We start from the raw sequence: 23854 nt of genomic DNA on the forward strand, positions 1-23854 counted from the left end.
GGTACATAACTTCTCTGTTCGGGATCTTATCTCCAGAAAGGTGTCTGGTTCTATCACAATCATGCAATTCTCGGCAGCCAAAATTTATCTCTTGGAACGGAGGAGGAGGAGGAGGAGGAGGAGGAGGAACGAGGGAGGGAGGCAAGGATTTGAGACTCCACCTTTTTACTGCTTGCTGAATATTTAAATGTAGAAACAAAATAAAAATGCCTTTCTCATTAGCTTTGCCGTACTCATGAAAAGATCCATATGTTCAGGTATTCTAACTTATATCCCTTAAAGATAGGACGGAAATAAACACTATTTGATAAACAGACACCCCACAATGAACACATTCATTGACACTTGATGGCCTGGCCTCTCTCTAAATCTCTTCCTTCGCCTCTCAGCCATCCCCCGCCCCCTTCCCATGGCGAAAAAAGAAAGAAACAAATCTCACGAATCCCAGAATTTGTCATAAAATGGGAAATACTGAAGCGATGACATCGTTTGAATCTTTCAAAGTAAAGTAAGTAAAAATGAAATTAAACGCTGGACAACTCGCTAGCCAGCCATTGAAGAAACCACCGCCACGAAAATAAAGCCCATAAAATAAGATTTTCGGTGAATATGAAGCTAATATACAATGGTAGCGGCAGCAGCAGCAGCAATAGCACCACCATCTGGGGTAATGATTGCCAAGGATAATGAAAGGAAATGAAACGAAGCTACTACTACAGTATTGCCAACTAAGGATAAAAATCGCCACACCGCCACCACGAGTTGTGTTAATAGACAGAAATCCAAAGTCAAACACACACAACCACACAAAATTTGGCATTATCAGCTGCAATGAACAAAAAAATGTGAGCCAATAAAAGGCTTCCATAGGCCTCGCTTGCCTGTAAAAAAAAAAAGGAAATAAACAAAGCTCACTACATTATAGCTAAAGAAGAAAACCATCACCACACCGCCACCGTGAGTTGTGTTAGTAGACCTATGAATATACACAGTTAAGTAAGGCATAACCAGCTGCAAATAATAAAGGGAGCTGATTAGGGGCATTTCCATGACCCCCCCTCATGGAGGTCCTTTCTTGTTACCTGTCCTGCAGGTGTAGTGGACCTCTATGTACTTGTGGGTGCGCGGACATGGATCCCCGAAGAGTTCGCTGTTGACTGACATGTTACAGGTGGCTTCTCCGCTGCATCTGTTATCATATCCACACATATGATCGTTTAATACACACACTACATAACTCATGTTTACTCCTAAAGCACGGTGTGTGGATTCATCCAACTTATAAAGTAATTAAGAACTCGTACAACAGAAACAATGCATTCTAAGGAATAATGATAATAATAATAATAATAGTTAAAGAAATGTAATACTTAGTTTACAATACCTAAGGAAAATAAAATGACTAGCAAATGTCAATGACAACAATAATTACAACTATAATTCTAATAACTAATCAAATTTTACAAATATAAAATCACTTCAAGATAAAGAAAAAGCAGTTTAACATTAAAATGAACACAAAATTTATCTACTCAGAGTTATACTACTAACAGTTGCTTAATTACAATACCTTCATTCTTTTCAGAAAGGTTTAGTTTTCTAACATGTATTACGCCACAAGGGTCAAGTCGACCACCTGACACGGTACCTAAGCCAAAGACTCAGGTCATATCAATTATAATTCCCTTTAGGTTTAATTTATTCCCAAAGAGAGATTTGTGGCTTTATATTTGTGGATATAAAAAAAGTCACGTTCGTTAAGTGACAAAACCACTATATATATATTATATCGCTACCCGGGAAATCTCTGAATGACAACCAATAATTTCTCTCTCTCCCTCTCACTGGCTCCCATTCCTGTTAAGATAGTTGCTTCAGTTACATTGGCCAGTATTTTTGACATTTTATATTTCACCACTTCTCACCCCCATTCCTATTGGGGCTGAACTTCGACTTGAAGGGCATCGGGAGTGTCTCTATTCATCCCAGCGACCTTGAAAACTATGGATTAGACACTAATATCTCTCATTTCAGTTATATCTACATGTCACCCTCTTCCCAACGCCCCCTCCCTATTGGGGCTAAATTTGGACTTGAAGGGCATTGGGATTGTCACTATTCATCTCAGCAGCCTTGAAAACTATGGATTAGACACTGATATCTGTAGTTTTTATAATTTTTACATTTCACCCCTTCCCACAACCCCTTTGATGCCAGTGATGTCTTACCCCTACAGTGTTCTTTCCGAGATGGTAATTCATATATATATATATATATATATATATATATATATATATATATATATATATATATACATAAATCAAGTTTGGTTGAAATTGCTCAATGCATTTACATTACACACACATACATCCATTTATATATATATATATATATATATATATATATATATATATATATATATATATATATATATATATATATATATATATATATATATATATATATATATATATATATATATATATATATATATATATATATATATATATAGTGGTTTTGTCACTTGTTTGAGCGTGACTTTTTTTTTATATCCACAAATGTAAAGCCACAAATATCTCTTAATATTTAATTCACTGTACTTTGGGAATATATTAAACCCAAGGGGAATTATACTTGATATGGATTGACCCTTGTGGCGATATATATATTATTTTATATATATATATAATTATATATACAGTATATATATATATATATATATATATATATATATATATATATATATATATATATAATATCAGAAGTTTGAATAAAATCAATATCAGTAAATACATGCTCTTCATTTTCTTAAATTATTAGAAAAGTATACTGCACACAATGAAAATCTACTGTCAGTAGAGTAATTTTATCACTTAAATCTCATTTATCTAAACAATCAACTAAATGAGAAAGAAGGAAATAGAGAGAGTATGGGGAGTGACTCTTGTATGCAAGTATGTACAGTATGTATGTCTGTCTGTATGTATGTATGTATATGTATGTATGTATTTGGGGAGTGACTCTTGTATGTATACATGTATGTACAGTATGCATGTCTGTATGTATGTATGTGTGTGTATACTTGTAAAGATCAAAGATCACGTGAGAACAGTTAAGCAAAATAACTAATCTGATGAAGGTTTTTAAAACATCTTGGCAGACACAGGCTAACAAAGAGAACAGCAAACTAAGCCAAAAACGCTTCGAAAACTGTCGCTAAACTGCAACAAAACGTACTAAGAGAAAAATACGAAAGTTTACAGGGAAGAAAATTGTTCAAATAACATTAGGGAATAAATACCAAACTATAATTTCTTATGAAACTTGCTAAAACAATAACTTCCTTACTGTGTCTGTCAAGCACAACTTGGTAACGCAAATAAGCAAACGTAATCTATACCTAAATCAGAAAACACCATTTCTTAATGACGCCCTTGACAGCATAAACAAACATACAAACAGAGGTAACACCATGAATGACAGAAGAGGATGATGATGTTGCTGAGAGGGAAATCTCATTAAGGTTACTTGCAGAGAAAGAGAGAGAGACAGAGACAGAGAGAAAGAGAGAGAGAGAGGATTATTCTCACAGGTAAATCATAGGGTGATAAAATTTGTTCATCAGTCTTTCGTCTCTCCTAGCACTGCTGGAGTGAGAGTTACTATAATAACTATAATGGAATTGAAATCAGGGCAATATATGTAAAGAAATTTATGAATATAAGGCTATGAGAACCCCTCCTACAGGGGCATTAAAAAGAGAGAGAGAGAGCGAGGTCCCATGAGAGTACTGCATTACTATTCATGACCCACTCTGCCCTCCCCGCCCTCCACAGAAGTCCCTGTGTCTACCCTCATCACTTATTATTGTTTCTCTAACGGAAATGTCAGCTTATCATGAAATACATTTTCGAATGACCTCTCTTCCCCAGTCTTGGTTAAGGGAAGGCCGAAAACTACAGAAAACGAAATTAAATATATCATGAGATGAATAAAATATACATGATGATTTGAAATGATTGAACAACCCTCATTAAGACACTGACATAAACTATAAAGATGTATGGATCCTTCCAACCCGAAAGATGAAAAAAATCTGTGGATGGAGAGAGAGAGAGAGAGAGAGAGAGAGAGAGAGAGAGAGAGAGAGAGAGAGAGAGGTCCTTACTGAGCTCGCCTATTGCAACTAAAGACTCCCTTGATCCCATCAATATATTCCCTCTTTCCTGGTCACCCTCCACCTTCCCCCACCCAAAAAAAATAATAGTTTTGCCTTCGTGCAAGCAGAGCCCCTCACTCGAATGCTATCTAGAGGCTCGACAAGAAAAAGCGAAAGCAATTCAAGTGATGGGGCAGGTTTGAGCTGAGGTGGTTAAATTCAATGAGGACACCCAGGAGACACATAACAAGGACCCAGGACCACCTGATACGACTTCTGTCTCCTCCGACCCCAACGCCACACGTTCTTACTTTCCAGCCAATACCCACGACCATTCCCGTATGTGTATATGTATGTATGTGTGCTCTTCAGTACTGCTTCTCATATGTGTATATGTATGTTACTTCCCACATGTGTATATGCAAAGACACGACCGTTCATTTATGTTCTGTATGTGCACAGGTACATCTTCATGCAGAACGTACAGCCCGAAGTTACAAATACAAATATAGAATTCCCTCTCTCTGTGTCAATAAGCCCATAGGTGCGATGCCATGAGTGTAAACAACTAACAAGCTCTCTCTCTCTCTCTCTCTCTCTCTCTCTCTCTCTCTCTCTCTCTCTCTCTCTCTCTCTCTCTCTCTCATGAAAACACTACTGGCAAATTGTCCTAAATTTGGGACATCAGAAATCTACCGTATTTCTGTAAGCAAGCACAACATGAAGAGAAAAGACACAAGAATTTCCAATACATTTTCTTTGAATTTTCCTCATACAACATCATGATGATCATCATTTCTACAATCGCTGTGTTGCCTACACACAAGCAAACCTTTTAGAAGTTGATGTACACAACGATAAAGAAGTTGACATTCAAAGAGCTACGTAATAATAATGATGCTTTTTTTAATGTACTATGACTACATGTCAAACCCCTAATCAGAATTACTGAGAAAATTCCTCATCTTATTTGGCGACAGCAAATAACCAGATACGTAGCAATGAGAAAACTCCAATGGTATATATGTGTGCAGTATACCGTGAGCAGTTCATAGAAACCTTATATAAGCAATTAAAATAAAGGTTCTAATATAATTCCTTATCTATGCAACAACTTATCAGTTTTATATTCATACGTAACACCATTTTAATTTTTAAAAAATCAAATTATAATCTACTTATCAAAGATGTTAATAGGTAAAAATCAAATGAAAAACGTGTTCTCTTCTTAACTAATATGCAGAAGTACATTTCCGTAAGAGTATCTTACTTTTCAGCGAGGACTCTGTGGGTTCTCGGACTTTGGCAATTGACCGACCACTCGGTGTTCCCGTGGGCGTTGCAGATGGTGATGGAGAAACGCCCATAATTCGCCCTGATGACGTTGATCACCTGACCAGGTTCACACTCTATGGACAAAATCGTCCCCTCGCAGGCGTACGCAGTGCGGTAGCTCTCGGCTGAAAGAGATAAAGAAATGGAAGTTAGAATGTGGATAAACACGGTCAAGTGGTTTGCAAGTTCATTTATTCGGACACCAATCAGCTTAGCCAGGCATTTCTGAAGTGCAATGAATCGCTAATGTTAAAATATCAATGGCCCTGATGTTGATTTGAGGATTCCTAAACAAAAAATGATGAAATATAAACGGTCTTGGTCAAATGATTCACTTCCAAAAATCGGTGCGGTGAACAACCTTGAGAATATAAACAACCACCAAGGTGATTTAATGACATTTCAACATTATTGCCGCATGATGTTGAACTATGGGTAATCTGGAAGTGAACTAAGCAACTAGATTTGTCCATATATATATATATATATATATATATATATATATATATATATATATATATATATATATATATATATATATATATATATATAATTTTATTCAAATGGTAAATAATTCATTTGTTATATTCAAACCATGACACCATAACCAATTGCATAGCATTTTGACCTGACACTACAATCATGCATTATAAATTTGAGAAATATCTTATAATGCAACAGGCTTCTTAACAGTGAATGAATATGGAATTTTTCAAATGGTGTAGAGTGGACACAGAATGAAATATGATAACAGGGAATGACAAAGATCAATGATAAACATTTCTTCAAAAATACAAAATCCATCAATTGCATGAAATATCAATAATCATTTTGGAGGAGAAGTACGTTTCATTTTCTGTTTATCCTGCAAAAGCAAATAATCTTCAGAAAATTTACTGCTTCAACATGAAACAGGTGGTCATAAGTAAAATATGACTTTACTGATACATGCCAGGAAAAATAATAATTCTTTCCCACATACGCAAAAAAAAGTTAACACATAGATGAACGCACATGGATATATAAAGTAGTGAGCATATGTGCAAAAGATGGGTGATATATATATATATATATATATATATATATATATATATATATATATATATATATATATATATATATATATATATATATATATATATATATATATATATGACAATAAACGAAGGTTTACGCAAAGAAGAGAAAAAACGTACTGCGAGTGATGCACTATGACAATGTTACATGGAATTAATCTATGGCACAATATCTAAAAAGTGTGGGAAAACCACAGAATAAAAAATCTGTAAGAACCCACCTTACTACAACGCAATCATAGTAAATTATTACGGCCAAATTAACTTTCAAGTTAATATTAACATTATCAGCAGGAAGAGAGAGAGAGAGAGAGAGAGAGAGAGAGAGAGAGAGAGAGAGAGAGAGAGTACCGCATACAAACACAATATATATGGGAAACAGGTCAGAATGTGGACAGGGACTCCCCCAACCCACCCCCAACTGTCCTTCCCACAACAGCTGAATTGGTAGCAATCTAAGAAGATAGAAGGAGGAAGGAGAAGGACGACAAAGGGGGGAGAGCAAAGGGAGGGGGGGGAAGGGGGTCACAGCCATTAGCTCAATTACCCTGAAGCTTGACTTGGTCAGCTACCCCCGCCATCCTAAGGGATAACCACAGATTGCCCGCAACATCAAAAGGATCTCGCCTCTCCTGACTTCCTCCGCTTCCTACTCCATAACCCTCTCTCTCTCTCTCTCTCTCTCTCTCTCGGCGAGTCCTTCAAAGCCAACCAGTGTCAACACAGCAACGCCAACCAATCCCACCTACAGGCCAGACTCAATTTCAACCCAAGACCGGAATATCGAAAATCAAAGACGCTTCTGAATTAGAGCGACTGGGGAAGCGATGAGGCACCGCTGCTACTGCCAGTAGAAAGGGTCGGTAGGGGAGGGGAGGGAGGGGGAGGAGGGGAGGGAGGGGAGGGAGGGGGTAAATAGGCAGGTAGGGAGAGGCGAGGGGACGGTGAAGGAATGAACGAACACCACTGGTGGGAAGGAGGAGGTAGGAAAAGGCGTGTTAGCCGAGAATAGGTATCGAAATGCGTGAGTAATAATATATCATGGGCAAATAATGACGACGGTTATCGTTAAATGCCATTCAGATTCCATAAGATGAAACCCAAATTAAAGAAGTTAAAAATCAATATATGGCCAAGGGAAAAACCAATAGGTACAAATTGAACACGGCACATCCGTGGGTACAATAGAGGTTAAAATGAACTCGGTAATCAATATTGTTTTAAGACAGGCACTTAACAAGGCATGCCAATGGCATTCGAAGTTAATGGCTGGCGCTCTCTCTCTCTCTCTCTCTCTCTCTCTCTCTCTCTCTCTCTCTCTCTCTCTCTCTCTCTCTCTCTCTCTCTCAAGAACGTGACCATGCCAGCTAAGGCGATAATGTAGAATCCTTTGAAACAACCACTTTAATGCACACAATAAGTTAATCTCATTCGCCAAAGCGATAAGAGCAGGTGGCATTCATTTGAGAGAGAGAGAGAGAGAGAGAGAGAGAGAGAGAGAGAGAGAGAGAGAGAGAGAGAGAGAGAGAGAGAGAGAGAGAGAGCAACGTGCTAAAATTATTTCGACATTTTCTTATATATATATATAAATATATATGTATATATACATGTATATAGCCTATACACCATATATTATATATATACACACACACAAATTATATGAATATGCTCATTTACTTATGGTAAGGAATTTCATGGAAATTTGTCATTACAATAAAAAAAAAAAGATTTAAATTTTACAGATTTGCTATTATGAATATATACAGTCAACGATAATTAACTGAACTTCAATAGAAAAAAGTGAGTTAATAAAAAATAATTCTCATCTGTTACATAACTTCACCCGTGTTTCTACCGTCAAGTATAAACAAAAATGAGAGACAGAAGGATTCCATTACGCTGAGCAATTCAGAAACGTGGAAGGTGTTGAACAAATACTTCAGATCTAACCAAACCTTGTTCGGCTCTTCACTACCAGTTTAAAATATAAACAAGAAAATTTAAACGTGTCCGTACAATTAGCCGAATTTATGATAACAATAACAAAACTAATTATGGTGGCAAAATAGAAAAAGGAAGTGAATGTGAAGAAACGGAATCGGATGCAAAGGCAACCAGAGAAACTTCAAGTCATGCAAAGGAAAACGGACGCCCTTCGAAGAATGAAACAAAAATCTGCAAACACGGGAATGCGCTTTCATTAACTGTGACTGTTAAGTAAAATGCAACGGAAATACCAACAGAAAACACGGAAATCTGAGGAATAAATCAATTAAATTTCTCGTACATTACGATGCTCGTGAGAAAGGAGCCCGAATTTCAAGGGTGGAGGTTTTATGAAAGGTGGAAGTGTGTGTGTGTGTGTGTGTGTGTGTGTGTGTGTGTGTGTGTGTGTGTGTGTGTGTGTGTGTGAGAGAGAGAGCACGACCGTTATATTTTGATACCAAAGGCAATAATCATATGATTGCGTAATGTCGGAGTTTAGATGACACCATCGAGCGCTATTTAGTGCTTGTAGCAAGGAAGGACGAGTGGTCAAGTCAGTGATTGACAAGCAAGAAGAGAGGGGATCTGAGAATAAACCCAGATAATTTATTGCCCTCGCATCAGCATCTCTACACGCAGCTCCACCATTGTTATGCTAATGGAGCTAACGTCTCTCTCTCTCTCTCTCTCTAGACGAAACACGCATCCTTGCAAACATACTACTTAAACACTGTGTTGTTATTATCTAATACCATTCATACTTGTACGTATTCTTCTAAGGTGTATTTCCATATTTAATATTAAAACGCACTCGTTAATGTTGTCTTGTATATTTGGTATAAATATGCCTGAATTGGCAGGTTGAGAGAGAGAGGGGATTATTGTATATAAGATCCAAACTACCGCAACCCATAAATCGTGAAATCCAATAACTAACAAACAAATGGGCATATACACCGACAGTACTTTATCTCTTGAATAATACAACGAATAAAACAATAGTTTTAATTCAGAGGTCTGACCATTAACATCGGCACCCGAAAAATCGCAGCAAAACCGGCGTGTTCCGGACCTTTGGTCTGGAGCACAACTATGGAATAAGAAACAGCACCGAGAGAGAGAGAGAGAGAGAGAGAGAGAGAGAGAGAGAGAGAGAGAGAGAGAGAGAGAGAGAGAGAGAGAGAGCTCTTGCTAGTCTGTACAAGAGCACATAACACTGATTGATGTTATGCCAAACTACCGCCGTCCCCACTATAAGTAGCACGCAAACATGCTGACATTGAGGTATGGTGATCAAGTGACTGAGGAACTCCTTCACAAAACGTTGCTGTTGCTGCGACGGCTGTTGTAGCGATACGAAAGCAAGAGCAACGGCAGCAATGCTAAAGGTCCTACTCGTCATCAGTATCATCATCCTTGCCATCATTATTCTCATCATCCGCTAAAGAAGCAAAGCATTCTGACACATTGAACGCCTTCCGTGGAGTACCTCTCAACCCCCGCTGCGGACCCCCAACAGCGCCGGTCAATCAAATGGCTATCTCCCATTTTTCTCCATTTTTTCTTTCTCGTTCTCTCTTTCTCTGCCCACGTACTCTTATGAGGAGCGATTCGGGAGAGGGGGAACAGCAGGGTGAGGAGGGCACCAGTATCAGCATATCAACAGCAGCAGCATCTCTGGGCATGAGAAGCGATGGAAATGCCCCTCCGCCCGGCGGGGGACGTCGGGTTCGCCGGCTATCAGTTACCTCTAACGGAAGATATACAGACGATATCAAAGTGTGCATGCGGGGCAAACTGGCTTCCCAAAAGCTCCAGCCAGGGGCTCCACAGCCAACACCAGCACTTACCTTAAAAGAGGTGGAACACTGCTTTCATTCAGGAGCCCGTCTCGCGCGTCGGGACGCCCTCTCGGATTTCGAAGAAGAAGAAGAAAAAAGAAAGAATGGAAAAATGATGCAATTTGTACTTAAGGCCTGGGGAGTATATATAGCTTTATGAACTTCAGCTCCCATAAAAACACGGTCCTCCAGAGTGAACCAATTGTTAACGCATAAAACGGATGAGTCTTCACATAAACACAGACACAAACGCACACACACACATACATACGCACTTGCCGCCTACCAGGACCAGAATGCAAGAGAAGAGCGACCACTGCTGTGAATGAGTTCAAGGGGGGTGATTGTAAGTGATAAACCGAGGATGTGCGGGAGAGAAGCGGTTCGCAACAGTTCTCTCCTGTGTGAAAAGACCCGTCGAAAGGTAAAACGACTCCGTGAAATGGCTTTACCTTTGAGTGAAATCGCCTTCGATGCAAATAACACGCGGCGATATTGGAGAACAACCGCAGACAGATGATCAGGCATTGTTGCCTGAATTCAGACAACTGTAAGATGTAACCGTAGAAAAAATGCTCTTTTAGAAAGTCCTCTAATTCGATAGAGAACGATGTCAAGGGAATTTTAATCAGACATCAAAATACTATAGATAAACCGGATTCATGCATATCAAATTTCCGTCAAATCATGATTATAAATCTGAGCGCCAAGAAAGCAAAACTTGGACAACTGAAAGGTTGCAATGCAGTAGTAACCTAACTGTATATTTTGGTATTTTACAGTGAGTTACTAAATGATACGCGGCAAATAACCGCCATTTTTAATTATTTCTTGCATCGAATCTTTCCTTTGCTCTTGAAAGCAATCACGATGTTTCTTTCTTTCTTTCTTTCTTCCGAAGTACTCAAGGAAGTTCTTTGACGCTAATGAAGTCTTGTATACAAAGGGGATAACATAGGTTAATGAAGCCAGTGTGAAAAATTTCTCGAAGAGGAAGTAAACGTCTCTCTCTCTCTCTCTCTCTCTCTCTCTCTCTCTCTCTCTCTCTCTCTCTCTCTCTTCAAGCAATGGATGTCATTTTTTTTTTTACCTGCCTTTCAATCTGGAATGTTAATGAAAGGACGCCATAAATGAGACGCAAGGGAGTGAATATGTAAAGTTCTTTAATATATATATATATATATATATATATATATATATATATATATATATATATATATATATATATATATATATATAAAATATTGGTGGATGGGTTGAGAGAGAGAGAGAGAGAGAGAGAGAGAGAGAGAGAGAGAGAGAGAGAGAGAGAGAGAGAGAGGCAACCGAAAGCATTTTTTTCCCCTAAGAACAAATGACCTCATGAATGGAATAAAAAAAATACGAACTTGCAAACCAACCCAGTTCCAAGTCCCTCCGTAACAAAAGAACAAAAAAATCCTCTTCCGTTACACAAACGAAGCTTTCTTTGCTCTCACGACCCTTCCCAGCATTGACAGGAGCAATCAACTCTAAAGGAAAAAAAAAACATGCCAAACAGTAACGTTTTACCTGGCTGGTATTTTCAGCCCGCGAGAGGTCACTCTCTCGGGGTCAATCGTAATGAACACACACATGGGGCAAAGGTGAAGTTGTGAACTTGTGAGGCGGGAAGGCGGGGAGGGGGAGATTTTTATAGGTCAATATTGTTGTATGTATATGTATGTAGGTATGTGTATGTATATACAGTATATATGTGTGTGTATATAAACTATATATATATATATATATATATATATATATATATATAATATATATATATAATATATATATATATATATATATATATATATATATATATATATATATATATATATATAAGTTAAGTATACCTTAGTTTATCCAGACCACTGAGCTGATTAACAGCTCTCCTAGGGCTGGCCCGAAGGATTAGATTTATTTTACGTGGCTAAGAACCAATTGGTTACCTAGCAACGGGACCTACAGCTTCTTGTGGAATCCGAACCACATTATAACGAGAAATGAATTTCTATCACCAGAAATAAATTTCTCTAATTCTTCATTGGTAGGTCGGAGATTTGAACGCGGGCCCAGCAGACTGCCAGCCGAGAACGATACCAACCCGTCCAATGACATGTGATAAACGCTCTCGTGGGGATATGTACGGCAGAGACGATTTCACCTCACACCTTTCTTGACAGCCGAATGGTTAGCGAAGTCGACTAAAAGTCGTTGATAGGTAATGTCGGGCGTTCGAATCTTCCGGGCACCAAATCATTTATGAATTATAATTCCCCTTCGGTGTTATTCCCAAAGTAGAAAGAATTGGATATTAAACGATATTTGTAGTTTAATGTTGGTATATATATTACGCATTTACTAATTAGGCTTGTCATCAATTTACACATGAATGTTTTATACTCAGTTATTAAAGCATAAATACTCCTTCATATCGAGTTCACTTTAACTTGGGAATCACTTACACCAGGAGGGAATTATACATAAATGAATCTGACCAGGCCAGGATTCGAAGCTTTGCTCTTGGTTTTGACACAGAGATAGACAGTTTACCTAACCACTATGCATTACGTGTGTGTGTGTGTGTGTGTGTGTGTGTGTGTGTGTGTGTGTGTGTGTGTGTGTGTGTGTGTGTGTGTGTGGAAACAAAAAAGAAAAATTTTACTTAGAACGCCATGCAAGTCTGTTATCTCCACCACCTGGGGTTAAGACAAGTAAATTTACTATTTTGCGCGTGCGCACAGACGTGCAAGTCTCTCTTGCACATTGTTATAAAAAAATTTCTTTTAAACCAGAATAATAACAATCACCGACGGTCAGCATGGGATGCTTGCCTGTCTCGTCAATAAAAAATAGATTTTCGGGCAGTTTACTCGTGGCAGGAAAATCCACCGTGTCAGAAAATCCAATGCGAGTACGGAAAACCTTTCCCTACATGGGATACATTTCAATATGGGGGGAAAAATGTTCGTATCGGGAAAACTTTTTAGTACAAGGGAAAACAAGAGGGTAAAAAGTAACCAAGTTTCCAGTAAGCCGAACCAGTACACAAAACTTTAAATTTATTTTACAGAGACACAACAATAAAAATAATAATGATATTAATTCATTGGTTTAACGAGAAACATAACATACACCGGTTAACTAAAAAAAAAAAAAACATAAAGGCCCTTGATACTACCATTCACCATAACCACTGAATGTACGACGGAATCTGCAACTGCATCCATGGCGCAAGCTCTACCACTTGACAGTCACGCCAGAGAGGTTTGTCAAGAGAAAATACTGCCGAATCATTTTGTTTCAGTAGAACTCTCTATACTACTGTGCATTTCAGGGTCGTGTCTAATAGATTTTCGTCGATAAAATCTTACCGAAGAATCGGATATGGACCGTATTTTGGAAAAAGCTATTTGAGGCCACAGCCTAACTGGCAAAAATATGCAGTGATGTCCAATGTGGATAATTAAGGCACTTATCAGAGGAAATCAAAGAAATTTAAAGGGAAACTTAGCTAAATTTAGTAAGCACCAAAGAGAGGATAGTTTTGACGTAAACTGACATCAAACGTAATAGCAGGGTTCCCAGTAGTATGTTAATGATTGTAGAAACAGAAATATTTGACCATCTTGTACAATAAGCAATACCTTGAGTAGGATATGCGATAATTATCGAAATTATATTTTCTCTATTCCCATCGAAAATTCTTCACTTATGGTCTGCTCAAAGTGCAAGACCCTGCTTCACACAAGGCTGGCTTAATCTTAAACAAACAACAGCATATCCTTTTACATAATTTTATATTACAATAATTGTTTTTTTATTTCATATTTCCGGATTATAAAATTTAGGGCATAGCCCACGCGCTTGGACTATGAGTTAAGAATTTCATTCCGCACTACAATGTAGTTATGATTAAATGAAATACATAATCACAATAACTGAAAATTGAAAGAATAATGAGTAACTCCAAAAACCGGGAATATAGAGACTCACTGATAACCACTAAACAACCCTACATCAAACATTAGTGTCAGTGCTAAGTAAACGAATCTAGCTTATATAAACAACAAAACTGAAACAGAGGGGCACAAATAATGAAGGGGGGGTAGTGTGCTTTACCAAGCACTGTGGATTTATTACGGGATTGATCACGCGTTAAGGAAGTTAAGGTTAGAACACTTGCGTTATGTTACATTCATTTAGCAGGACTAAGCAGGTACACGTGAACCGGAACTTTTGAGGAGACAATATGAAGCAGCAGAAACTCCAGGGTAACAACGGTTGTTTTCACAGAGAGTGTTACAGTAAGACTTGGTGCATATTTGAGTTAGAGGAAACGTGAATTGCGCCATGGAATTGTATTACACAATTAATATTCTCATTTGATGCACATTCTCTTATTGTACTCTACTTAAGAGACACGACTCATCAAAAAAGATGGGACAGAGAGAGAGAGAGAGAGAGAGAGTATGCAGGGTAGGTGCTTGAGTGTGTGAAACAATATAAGAATTCCATATGCTATACTACTACTACCACCAACATCTGAGTCTTCATTCATAAAGACTATGGGCGAGGTGTCAAGTAAAGTACGTCGTACCACAGTATCAATGAGTGGGAGGGCCTTCGGTAATGACGTTTTACTAGCCTCTATCTACGAGCCTGCTAGATTTAGCCAAGTTTCCCTTTAAGTTTCTTAGATTTACTCTGATAAGTGCCTTATTTATCAACATTAGACATCACTGCACAATTTTGCCAATTAGGCTGTGGCTTCAAATAGCTATTTCCAAAATACGATCCATATCCGATGCTTTGGTAAGATTTTATCGACGAAAATCAATTAGACACGGCACGGAAATGCACAGTAGTATGGAAATATCTTCAAATAGGAGTTATGCTGACTTTCCCTTATTGTCTGCATTTGACTTCCAGATGTGGTGAAGAGCTATGAAAGAGTATCACAGCTTTCTTCCACAACTGAATTCTGGACGGTCTAATTCTGCTCGAAGGCATGTATCTAAAGAAGGGAAGAAGAAAAATGAGGGAGACAATGAATGCACAACACCAGCACGCACAATTGTCTGGACCTAAACAATGCACTTTTTTCGAACAACCGCATATTTGCGGGGAGGCGTAATTGACTCTTAGAAGACGGTGTAATGCGGTGGCTCTGGCCTGACCTCTTTTCTTCCCTTCGCCTCCCTCACTCTCCTCCTACACCCTCCCCCTTCCCGCTTCCTGGTTGGCCTCGCAGCAGAATTTCTGTTATTCACGGGGGGGAAAGAGCTTGTGGAGTTTGCGCTGTGTACTCAACTTTACAATCGACTTTCGAAGTCACTGTATCAACATATAGATCAGTTCTTCCGGAAGTTCGAAAACCTTTCTCTTTTCATTTCTGACCTCAAAGAGATTCTAACCCTTTCCTACAGTCCTCCCCTCTTTTAGCTCTATACATCCCAAACACACACAACGCCCCCACCCCGACCCCCACACACCTTTTTAGTTGGATGACAGTAACTCAGTCTTGTCATTAAACATTTACGCTGCCTCGATGGCACGGTGACAATTCTTGGGACGTAACGGAATCACATCACGGCCTTCACATGGCTTCTGTAATTCTCGAATAACACCTTATCAAACCCCTAAGACACCATTATCATCCAAGTCATTACCATCGATGCCTGTCGCGAGGTTCTGAAAGGGGCCCGAGTTGATAACATGCATTACTATTAGTAATGATACAAGACTCTTCGTTGATGACATCAACCATAAGGCAATTCATCAAAATGGATAATGTCTGGGAGTTATTGAGCTACTCGGCAATGATGATGATGATGAGCATCAGATTAACCCCTGAATAATGGGCGATCTTTCCAGATGACGTACTCGGCCTTGGAGCGGATGAAGGCGACGATCACGTAAACATCAGGGGTGTGAGAGAGAGAGAGAGAGAGAGAGAGAGAGAGAGAGAGAGAGAGAGAGAGAGAGAGAGAGAGCTAAAAATCATCACAGGAATGGTGATGCTTGGAATAAATATTCTAACATCTGACCATCCTAACATGTTCATACCCCTGAATTTAATCATAACCATCGAGGCAAAATTGGCGTGCCAAAGCCAAGTCCCAAACTACTAAAATCACGAATCCCACTTTAATAACCGGCTTCCCACGCGAGAATACAGGCGAACTTACCTGAACACTACACCGCTTCAATGAGCTAATGGACCATATCAAGGCCCTTTCTCGAGTCAATTATTCAACGCCAAACCCACTATTGGACAACAACGGTATAGCTGCACCTAAGTCAATCAGGCGGTTAGCCATTAGGCCCTCTTCCCCCACCCTTAAGACATTAAAGGCCAGGGGTACCATAAGATACCAAGGACTAAATTAATGGGTAATTATACATTGGAAATCATGAAATCGTAAAGGCTGTAAACACAAGGATAAAATACAAGAACTGATATACAATTAAGGGGCAATTCATGTTTTGGTAAAATCCTTTTGACAGTATTTTCTTTCACAGCAATCCGCCGACGTGCAAAATCATCTTGAAGAATGTTTGGAATTCATAGCATTGTTACATTACACACCTCAGATTGACTAATGTTCATTTCCCCACTAATCTCATGTTTCATCTTTTTTGTTTGTGCAAGACCAACGGCCTTGGCTCTAAACGCGAAGAGCGACGAGCTTACTCCTTGAAAGAACGATGAATGGTTGTAACCGTGGATAAAATTCTAAAGTTTGACAGTAAAAATAGTCACGCACACACTTGTACATCTGGCACCAAATGGCAAGAAATGAAGACCCAAGGGCAGAAGACGAGAAACGAAGAGCAAAATGAAGAACGTAAAAGCAAAGTTTGCATCAGGCACCTGCCATTTACCGTAGGCTGCAAAGGGAGTAAGACGCGGTCTAAACTTGAGGGCCTTCCACCTTCTACTGTGCGCCAATAAAAGAGCATTACATCGTTTTCCCAAAGGGTGTCCTCAGATGATGGTAGAAAGGGATACACAATCCTTTGACGGCCTAGGCTTGTCTTGCAAGTAGCAGTATCTGTAATGCCGTCGTCGCAGTTTTTGCCTGTGTAAAAACCACGTCAACACTGATTTCAAAGTTGCTTCTAAATATAGCAGCAGCGATTACAACAGAAAGCAACAATACAATCAAATGAATAACGTGAAGTACAAATCAAGACTTCTGGTACTAATAATCAAGAACGATACAGCAAAAGCAAACCGCCTGAACGAACAGGTATGGAGAAAAACAGGCTCTCCTTATTTAAAACTTGTGTAAACCCTTATTAAAACAAATCTCTTTACAATATCTAAGAGACACGAAAAGGCTCTCCGGTGCATCATCCTTATCCAGGGGCGATTCTACTCAACCCTAATTAAGGTTGACTCTTGGACCTTTACGACAATAAGTCCCTCAGGTGTACCTCCCATGTTGAAGACCCGTATACACGCTTAATTGGAGAGAAAATAAGAAAAGAGAAGACAGGAAACCATTCGAGAAGGAGAAAAGAAAACCATCTCTCGCTTGAGCAAGCACAAATAGGAATCCATTTAAGCTTCTTGCGGTGCGAAACATGCACGTGATTTTCTCGATGTGCCAATTCAGACGAAAAAGCCACGGGGTCAATATTAGGTGGCTCCTCTTGGAAAGGCCTGACAGGTCAGGGGTGTCAATAATAAGCGTCAAGTATGGGTAAACAAGTGGGGGGAGCGGGACAGATCCTCTCGACCTTGTTTTCTGAATGGTTTCCACAAGGCGCATCAGGTCAAGTCAGGTACTAATGTAGTTCTTCTCTGGACTGGTCGATATCGTTCTCGGCTAGCACTCTGCAGGGCCGGCGTTCGAATCTCCGGCCGGCCAATGAAGAATTAGAGGAATTTATTTCTGGTGATAGAAATTCATTTCTCGCTATAATGTAGTTCGGATCCCACAATAAGCTTTAGGTCCCGTTGTTAGGTAATTAATTGGTTCTTAGCCACGTAAAATAAGTCTAATCCTTCGGGCCAGCCCTCTTTAGGAGAGCTGTTAATCAGCTCAGTGGTCTGGTTAAACTAAAGTATACTTACTTGGGTACTAATGTGGTCTGAAATGCTTAATAAAAACAAGCAATACACACGGAACCAGTAAGACTAAAAAGAAAAATTCTAAAGGAAAATTCTCACGAATCTCCTCTGTCCATATCACAGTACAGAAATAAATAGTATTCATTGTAAAGCTTGATCTACAAAATAGATAACATAGAGAGATAGAAGGAAACGATAATATACCCCGTTACAAGTTTTTTTTTATCATGTAATGTACAAAATAAGATTCTCCACATGACGACAAATAGTTTGAACCAAATTTCAAAAATCAGAGGAGACTTGGAAAGAAAAAATGCTTTATAATGAAACCTCATTAAGGCAGCCACGGACCACACAACCAACTGGTCACATGTGTGAAAGGTTTCGCAAAATGGGGATTTCTGAATGGGTGGTTGGTGGTACAATGGGGAGGATGAAGGTGAATGGTTGTCACTGACCCATGCAGGACAGAGAGAGAGAGAGAGAGAGAGGAAAGTATATCTTAGTTTAACCAGACCACTGAGCTGGTTAACAGCTCTCCCAGGGCTGGCCCGAAGGATTAGATTTATTTTGCGTGGCTAAGAACCAACTGGTTACCTAGCAACGGGACCTACAGCTTATTGTGGAATCCGAACCACATTATGACGAGAAATGAATTTCTATCACCAGAAATAAATTCCTCTAATTCTTGAGAGAGAGAGAGAGAGAGAGAGAGAGAGAGAGAGAGAGAGAGAGAGAGAGAGAGAGAGCCCAACAGTCCTCCTACTGCGATAATTGTTGGTCATCAACGACCCCCTGATTACCTCCTTGCCATCCTAATCACGGTGCTGATTGGTTGTATATCACCAGCTTTGGCCTGTTCAACAAATGAGAGGCTCAGCCAGTCAAAATGACACTGCAAAAATAATACATGATCGAAATTCTCCTTCTTTCAGTAATGAATCAAACGACAATAAAGATATGTATGTATTTAAGGGTGTTCGTTTCAGCCTAGCAGAAAAATAAGAAGACTGGGGTCTGACCATGACGGCCAAGAGGTCAACCTCCCATGACGGTAATGGGAGGAGGGGAGAGGGGAGGATCAAGATGGGGGGAGGGTAGTGAGCAGGGGGAGGTGAGGGGATACGTCGACCAAGAGCAACAGTCTGAATTCATGCCTGTCACAAACGGTCAGTCCTCTGTGTTTCTCAGTGACAATTAGGATGAAATTAAAGGGGAGAAGAAGTACTTTAATTACCAGGGAGACCACGAGGTAATCAAGACCCGACCTCCCTAACCAGGAGATCTAAGACCCGGGGAGAAGGGGGTGGGGAGATCCAAGTTTCCAGCCTACCTACCAAGGAAGTTGTCTCGGCATCGCCGCCCACGCGGAGGGAAACCTATCCTCGGTGAAATTAATCTTGCCAAAGATTACAACAGCGTACACCATGTCGAGCACAGAGCTTCAGGCGCCAGTCAAACCCAGGCCCCTATCTCAAACTCCCTTTATTGCCGGCCCTTAAATTAATGGTCAAATTGGTTTTAAACATAGATAGGCCTCTAACGATTAACTGTTAGGCATGCTACAGTAGTTTCAAGGCACAATGTGGAAGCGAAGATCGCATCATGAAATCCATCAGAGGGTGGCTTACGTCCGGATGTTCAATGCAGCAACTTCTCGGAGCCTAACACCTCTTCTACCCTTTCCCATAATCCTCTCCAGCTATGACAACAAACTGAATCATTCACTTTTATAAAAGATGAACCATACTAACATCCCTCGATAAAAAAAAAAAAAAAAAAAAAAGAGCGCCGAAGTTTCTTCGGCGCAATCGAGTTTCCTGTACAGCGTATAATGTTGTATGAAACACCCAGCCATCGCCCATGAAACTCTCAGCCGCGGTCTATGAAACTTTCAGCCACGGCCGGGTGGTGGCCTGTGTTGTTGGCACCTACAGCGGTGCCAGACGCACTATCATGGCTAACTTTGAACTTAAATAAAATAAAAAAAAACTACTGAGGCTAGAGGGCTGCAATTTGGTGTTTGATGATCGAAGGGTGGATGATCAACATACCAATTTGCAGCCCTTTGGCCTCAGTAGTTTTTAGGATCTGAGGGCGGACGGAAAAAGTGCGGACGGACAGACAAATAGCCATCTCAATAGTTCTCTTTTACAGAAAACTAAGAGCGAAAAGTCAACAGCACTTACGGACAACCGAGAAATATATGACTTGAATCCATGAGGACCAACAGAAAGAGCAGAATAAAAGTAAAAGAGACTCTCTCTCTCGCTGGAGGTTTCTGACAGAGTTGTAGACGATTCCTTGCATGTCCGGACATGCCAATCGTCGATTACAGTGAGTTACAAAACAATGGACCGGATCCGACTGTGAAGCACGAGCGTCAGTTCCCCGGGTTACAAGTTAAGCGATGGCAGGGAGGGATGACCCTCTTTCACTCTGAAGGGAGTGTCAGGCCGTTAGCGCTTTGCTTGTATGTGTCTCAGGTAATGTATGCGCGTCGCCCTACTATGTGTATAGGCTCTGTCAATTGGGAGAAAGCGCCCTGCAACTTCTCACTCAACAGGAATAACAAGGAGGCATAAGCCGTGTTTTAACTCACTTTTGACAAGGACTGTTTTGTTAAAATACTGTTTTATTTTCCTGAACAGTAAGATAACTTACTAATTATACATCTGTTATTTATGATATAAGTTTACCAGTACCTAGATAATGATATTTACACCAAAACCTCCTCTGCTGTGCAGTAGAGAGAGTATTACTGTAGAACCAGGATCCAGAGAATAACAGAACAAGAAGTTCCAACTCTACCTTTCGTAGTATGAACAGCTTACTTTGAGTCTGTTTCAGTCACTTAGATAAACACGTCAAATTCTGATGAAAACGACCTACAATATTAAACCTTCGAATGCCTACAGGTACCACAATATATAACTGTGTATACATAAATAACTGCACGAAGTACACCTTTCCCTTACACTCACAAAAACTCAAAAAATCAGCAGGCCAGAATAAACAGCTGATATCTGTAAACTAAAAAGCAAGCATAAAACTTTGTCCGTTCCAGTAAAACTATCATGAATACATGAATAACGCAAACTTTTAACGTGTGTGTGTGTGTGTGTGTGTGTGTGAGAGAGAGAGAGAGAGAGAGAGAGAGAGAGAGAGAGAGAGAGAGAGAGAGAGAGAGAGAGAGAGAGAATATTATTCTGATACAAGTTTATGCGACTCTAAGATCTCACCCATTTAGCCTAATTATGATTTATAAAGCAGAAATCTTAACCTAATCTCTTATGTCCAAGTGAAAGTTTGATCTCTCCAGCTTAAAATTAAAAAGGCGGACTGAAGGAGAAGAATTTGGAAGAATAGGAAAAGCAATCTCACCGACTGTAGGAATTTTCTTAATGGAATTCCAAGGAGTCGAGTAATGGGGCCTCGTTCTTAATGAAGATCAGGTGACAATTAAACATCCTGGACTCTTCTACTTTCAACCGCCCGACCAAGAGACAACCCCACCAACACCCTCTGGCGGCGGCAGCGGTGGCGGAGGCCGCCCCTTGAAGCCTATTCCTGGAGGTATTCCGCTCGGATATCCCACCTTTTACGCCTCATTTCCAATGGGTAGGGGGAGCAAGACGCTACCATGCCTAGAGGTTCGAGTCTGCGAGAGCCGTTGCAACGCCAGATCAATCAATCAGTCATTATGAAAGATAACCGAGAGTGCAGGGACACGACCTACGGCATCATCAACACAACAGCGCCCCCATCAGATAAGCGGGTCCATTAAAACCAATTAACCTCGACCAGGAGATGCTCTAAGGGCGGCTCCCCTTCAAAAAAAAAAAAAAAAAAAAAAAAACTCATTAAAAGCGTGGAAAAGAAACTGGAGGGGAGTGGGGGGGCGGGGGAGGGCACAGGACACAACTGGTGGAAGGAGACAGAGAAGGATTCGGCCAAGACGTTATCCTTAAATTACATCTAACTGCAAAGAAAAAACCTTAGTCCTTCATGTCTTTTTAGCAGTAAAATTAAATTCGACCTTTAGGTTAAAACCCAAATAATTCACTTCGTATTTTCCTTTTTTGTATTACGCTCATTAATGCTTAATTATTAAAGTACGGAATAAGAACATACTGGAAATCTAAAAGAAAAATGGTAGAAGATAAATTTAAACAAACATCAGACAGCGCGCACCTTAAATCCCTTTCCGTTGAGAGAGAGAGAGAGAGAGAGAGAGAGAGAGAGAGAGAGAGAGAGAGAGAGAGAGAGAGAGAGAGAGAGAAACAAACCCTCAAATTTTAAAGCTATTCCAGCCCAAGAACTTCCCACCTACCCACAAAATTTCTGTCTCACCATTAGGGCCCATTATGGTCGACCTTTCCATTACTTCTGTGAGTAATTTCCATCATTCAGCATAACAATTCCATTACGGAAAAAATCCAAGGCTGGTTCGAATAATGAAACATAATGAGGTACGATATAAGGGTGTAACGATATCAAAGCATACCCAAGTCAACTTTGACAACTACACTACATGAAAAGTGAATGCATAGCAGCAGGAAAAAAATGCTGTGAGCAATTCCTTGATTACAGAATTCTTTAGCTTTGAGGCATTTCTAACACTAGAATTATCCTCCAGTCCAAAGGCTACACACACATATATATATATATATACACATATTTGTACAGGCGTTGAACTGGTGGATATTTTTATTAGAAATGTCTTAACCAGACAAAACACACAAACACACACACAATATATATATATATATATATATATATATATATATATATATATATTATATATATATATATATATATATATATATATATATATATATATATATATATATATATATATATATATATATATATATATATATAATTTCAGTAATTTCGTAAAACGGTTACTTCAAGATATAAAAATCTGCGCATCCGTGAAATCAGTTTTCACCTTCACAACATTCAACTTCAGCTGATGATGAAACGTGACCTAGCACCTTCACAGATAAATATAAACAATAAGCAATAACTGTATCCTGTATAAAACTTGAATTGACTAAAATAAAAGAATAAAAATAAACGAAATGCACACAACTTCGCCCTATGGGCTTTGCAACCCAAGCTGTTAGCGACTTTGTGTAGAAAGGCTATAGTTGCATTTTTTTTATACTTTGAATCGCTGCATATATAAGGATAAGATGGACAAGTTGCAGAGCAGACCAGTATAATATTCTGGCATTTCACACCAAACAAATTTGAGAAATCCATGAGGCAAACTTCATAAAAATCAGAATATTCCATAACCATTACACCCTAAGGAACAAAATTACTCTCCGTCCTTTGCTTGGGTCCC

At 39.4% G+C, this 23854-nt stretch overlaps 1 protein-coding gene across 13 annotated transcripts in view; it reads right to left on the reverse strand.

The window, feature by feature from the left end:
- LOC136852684 (latrophilin Cirl-like) overlaps positions 1 to 23854 on the reverse strand; it is a 1484851-nt gene that overhangs the window by 26081 nt on the left and 1434916 nt on the right. For 9 of the 13 annotated variants that reach the window (XM_067127658.1, XM_067127633.1, XM_067127599.1 and 6 more), the window contains 2 exons: positions 5430 to 5619; positions 1083 to 1189 (listed from right to left, as the gene is read on the reverse strand). In XM_067127658.1, coding sequence (XP_066983759.1) covers positions 1083 to 1189; positions 5430 to 5619 — 297 coding nt within the window. The remainder of the gene's footprint in view (positions 1 to 1082; positions 1190 to 5429; positions 5620 to 23854) is intronic. The other 4 variants (XM_067127649.1, XM_067127626.1, XM_067127646.1 and 1 more) reach the window with 1 other exon arrangement.

Source organism: Macrobrachium rosenbergii, chromosome 3 (assembly GCF_040412425.1).
Source record: "Macrobrachium rosenbergii isolate ZJJX-2024 chromosome 3, ASM4041242v1, whole genome shotgun sequence".
In the NCBI taxonomy this organism is placed as follows: domain Eukaryota; kingdom Metazoa; phylum Arthropoda; class Malacostraca; order Decapoda; family Palaemonidae; genus Macrobrachium; species Macrobrachium rosenbergii.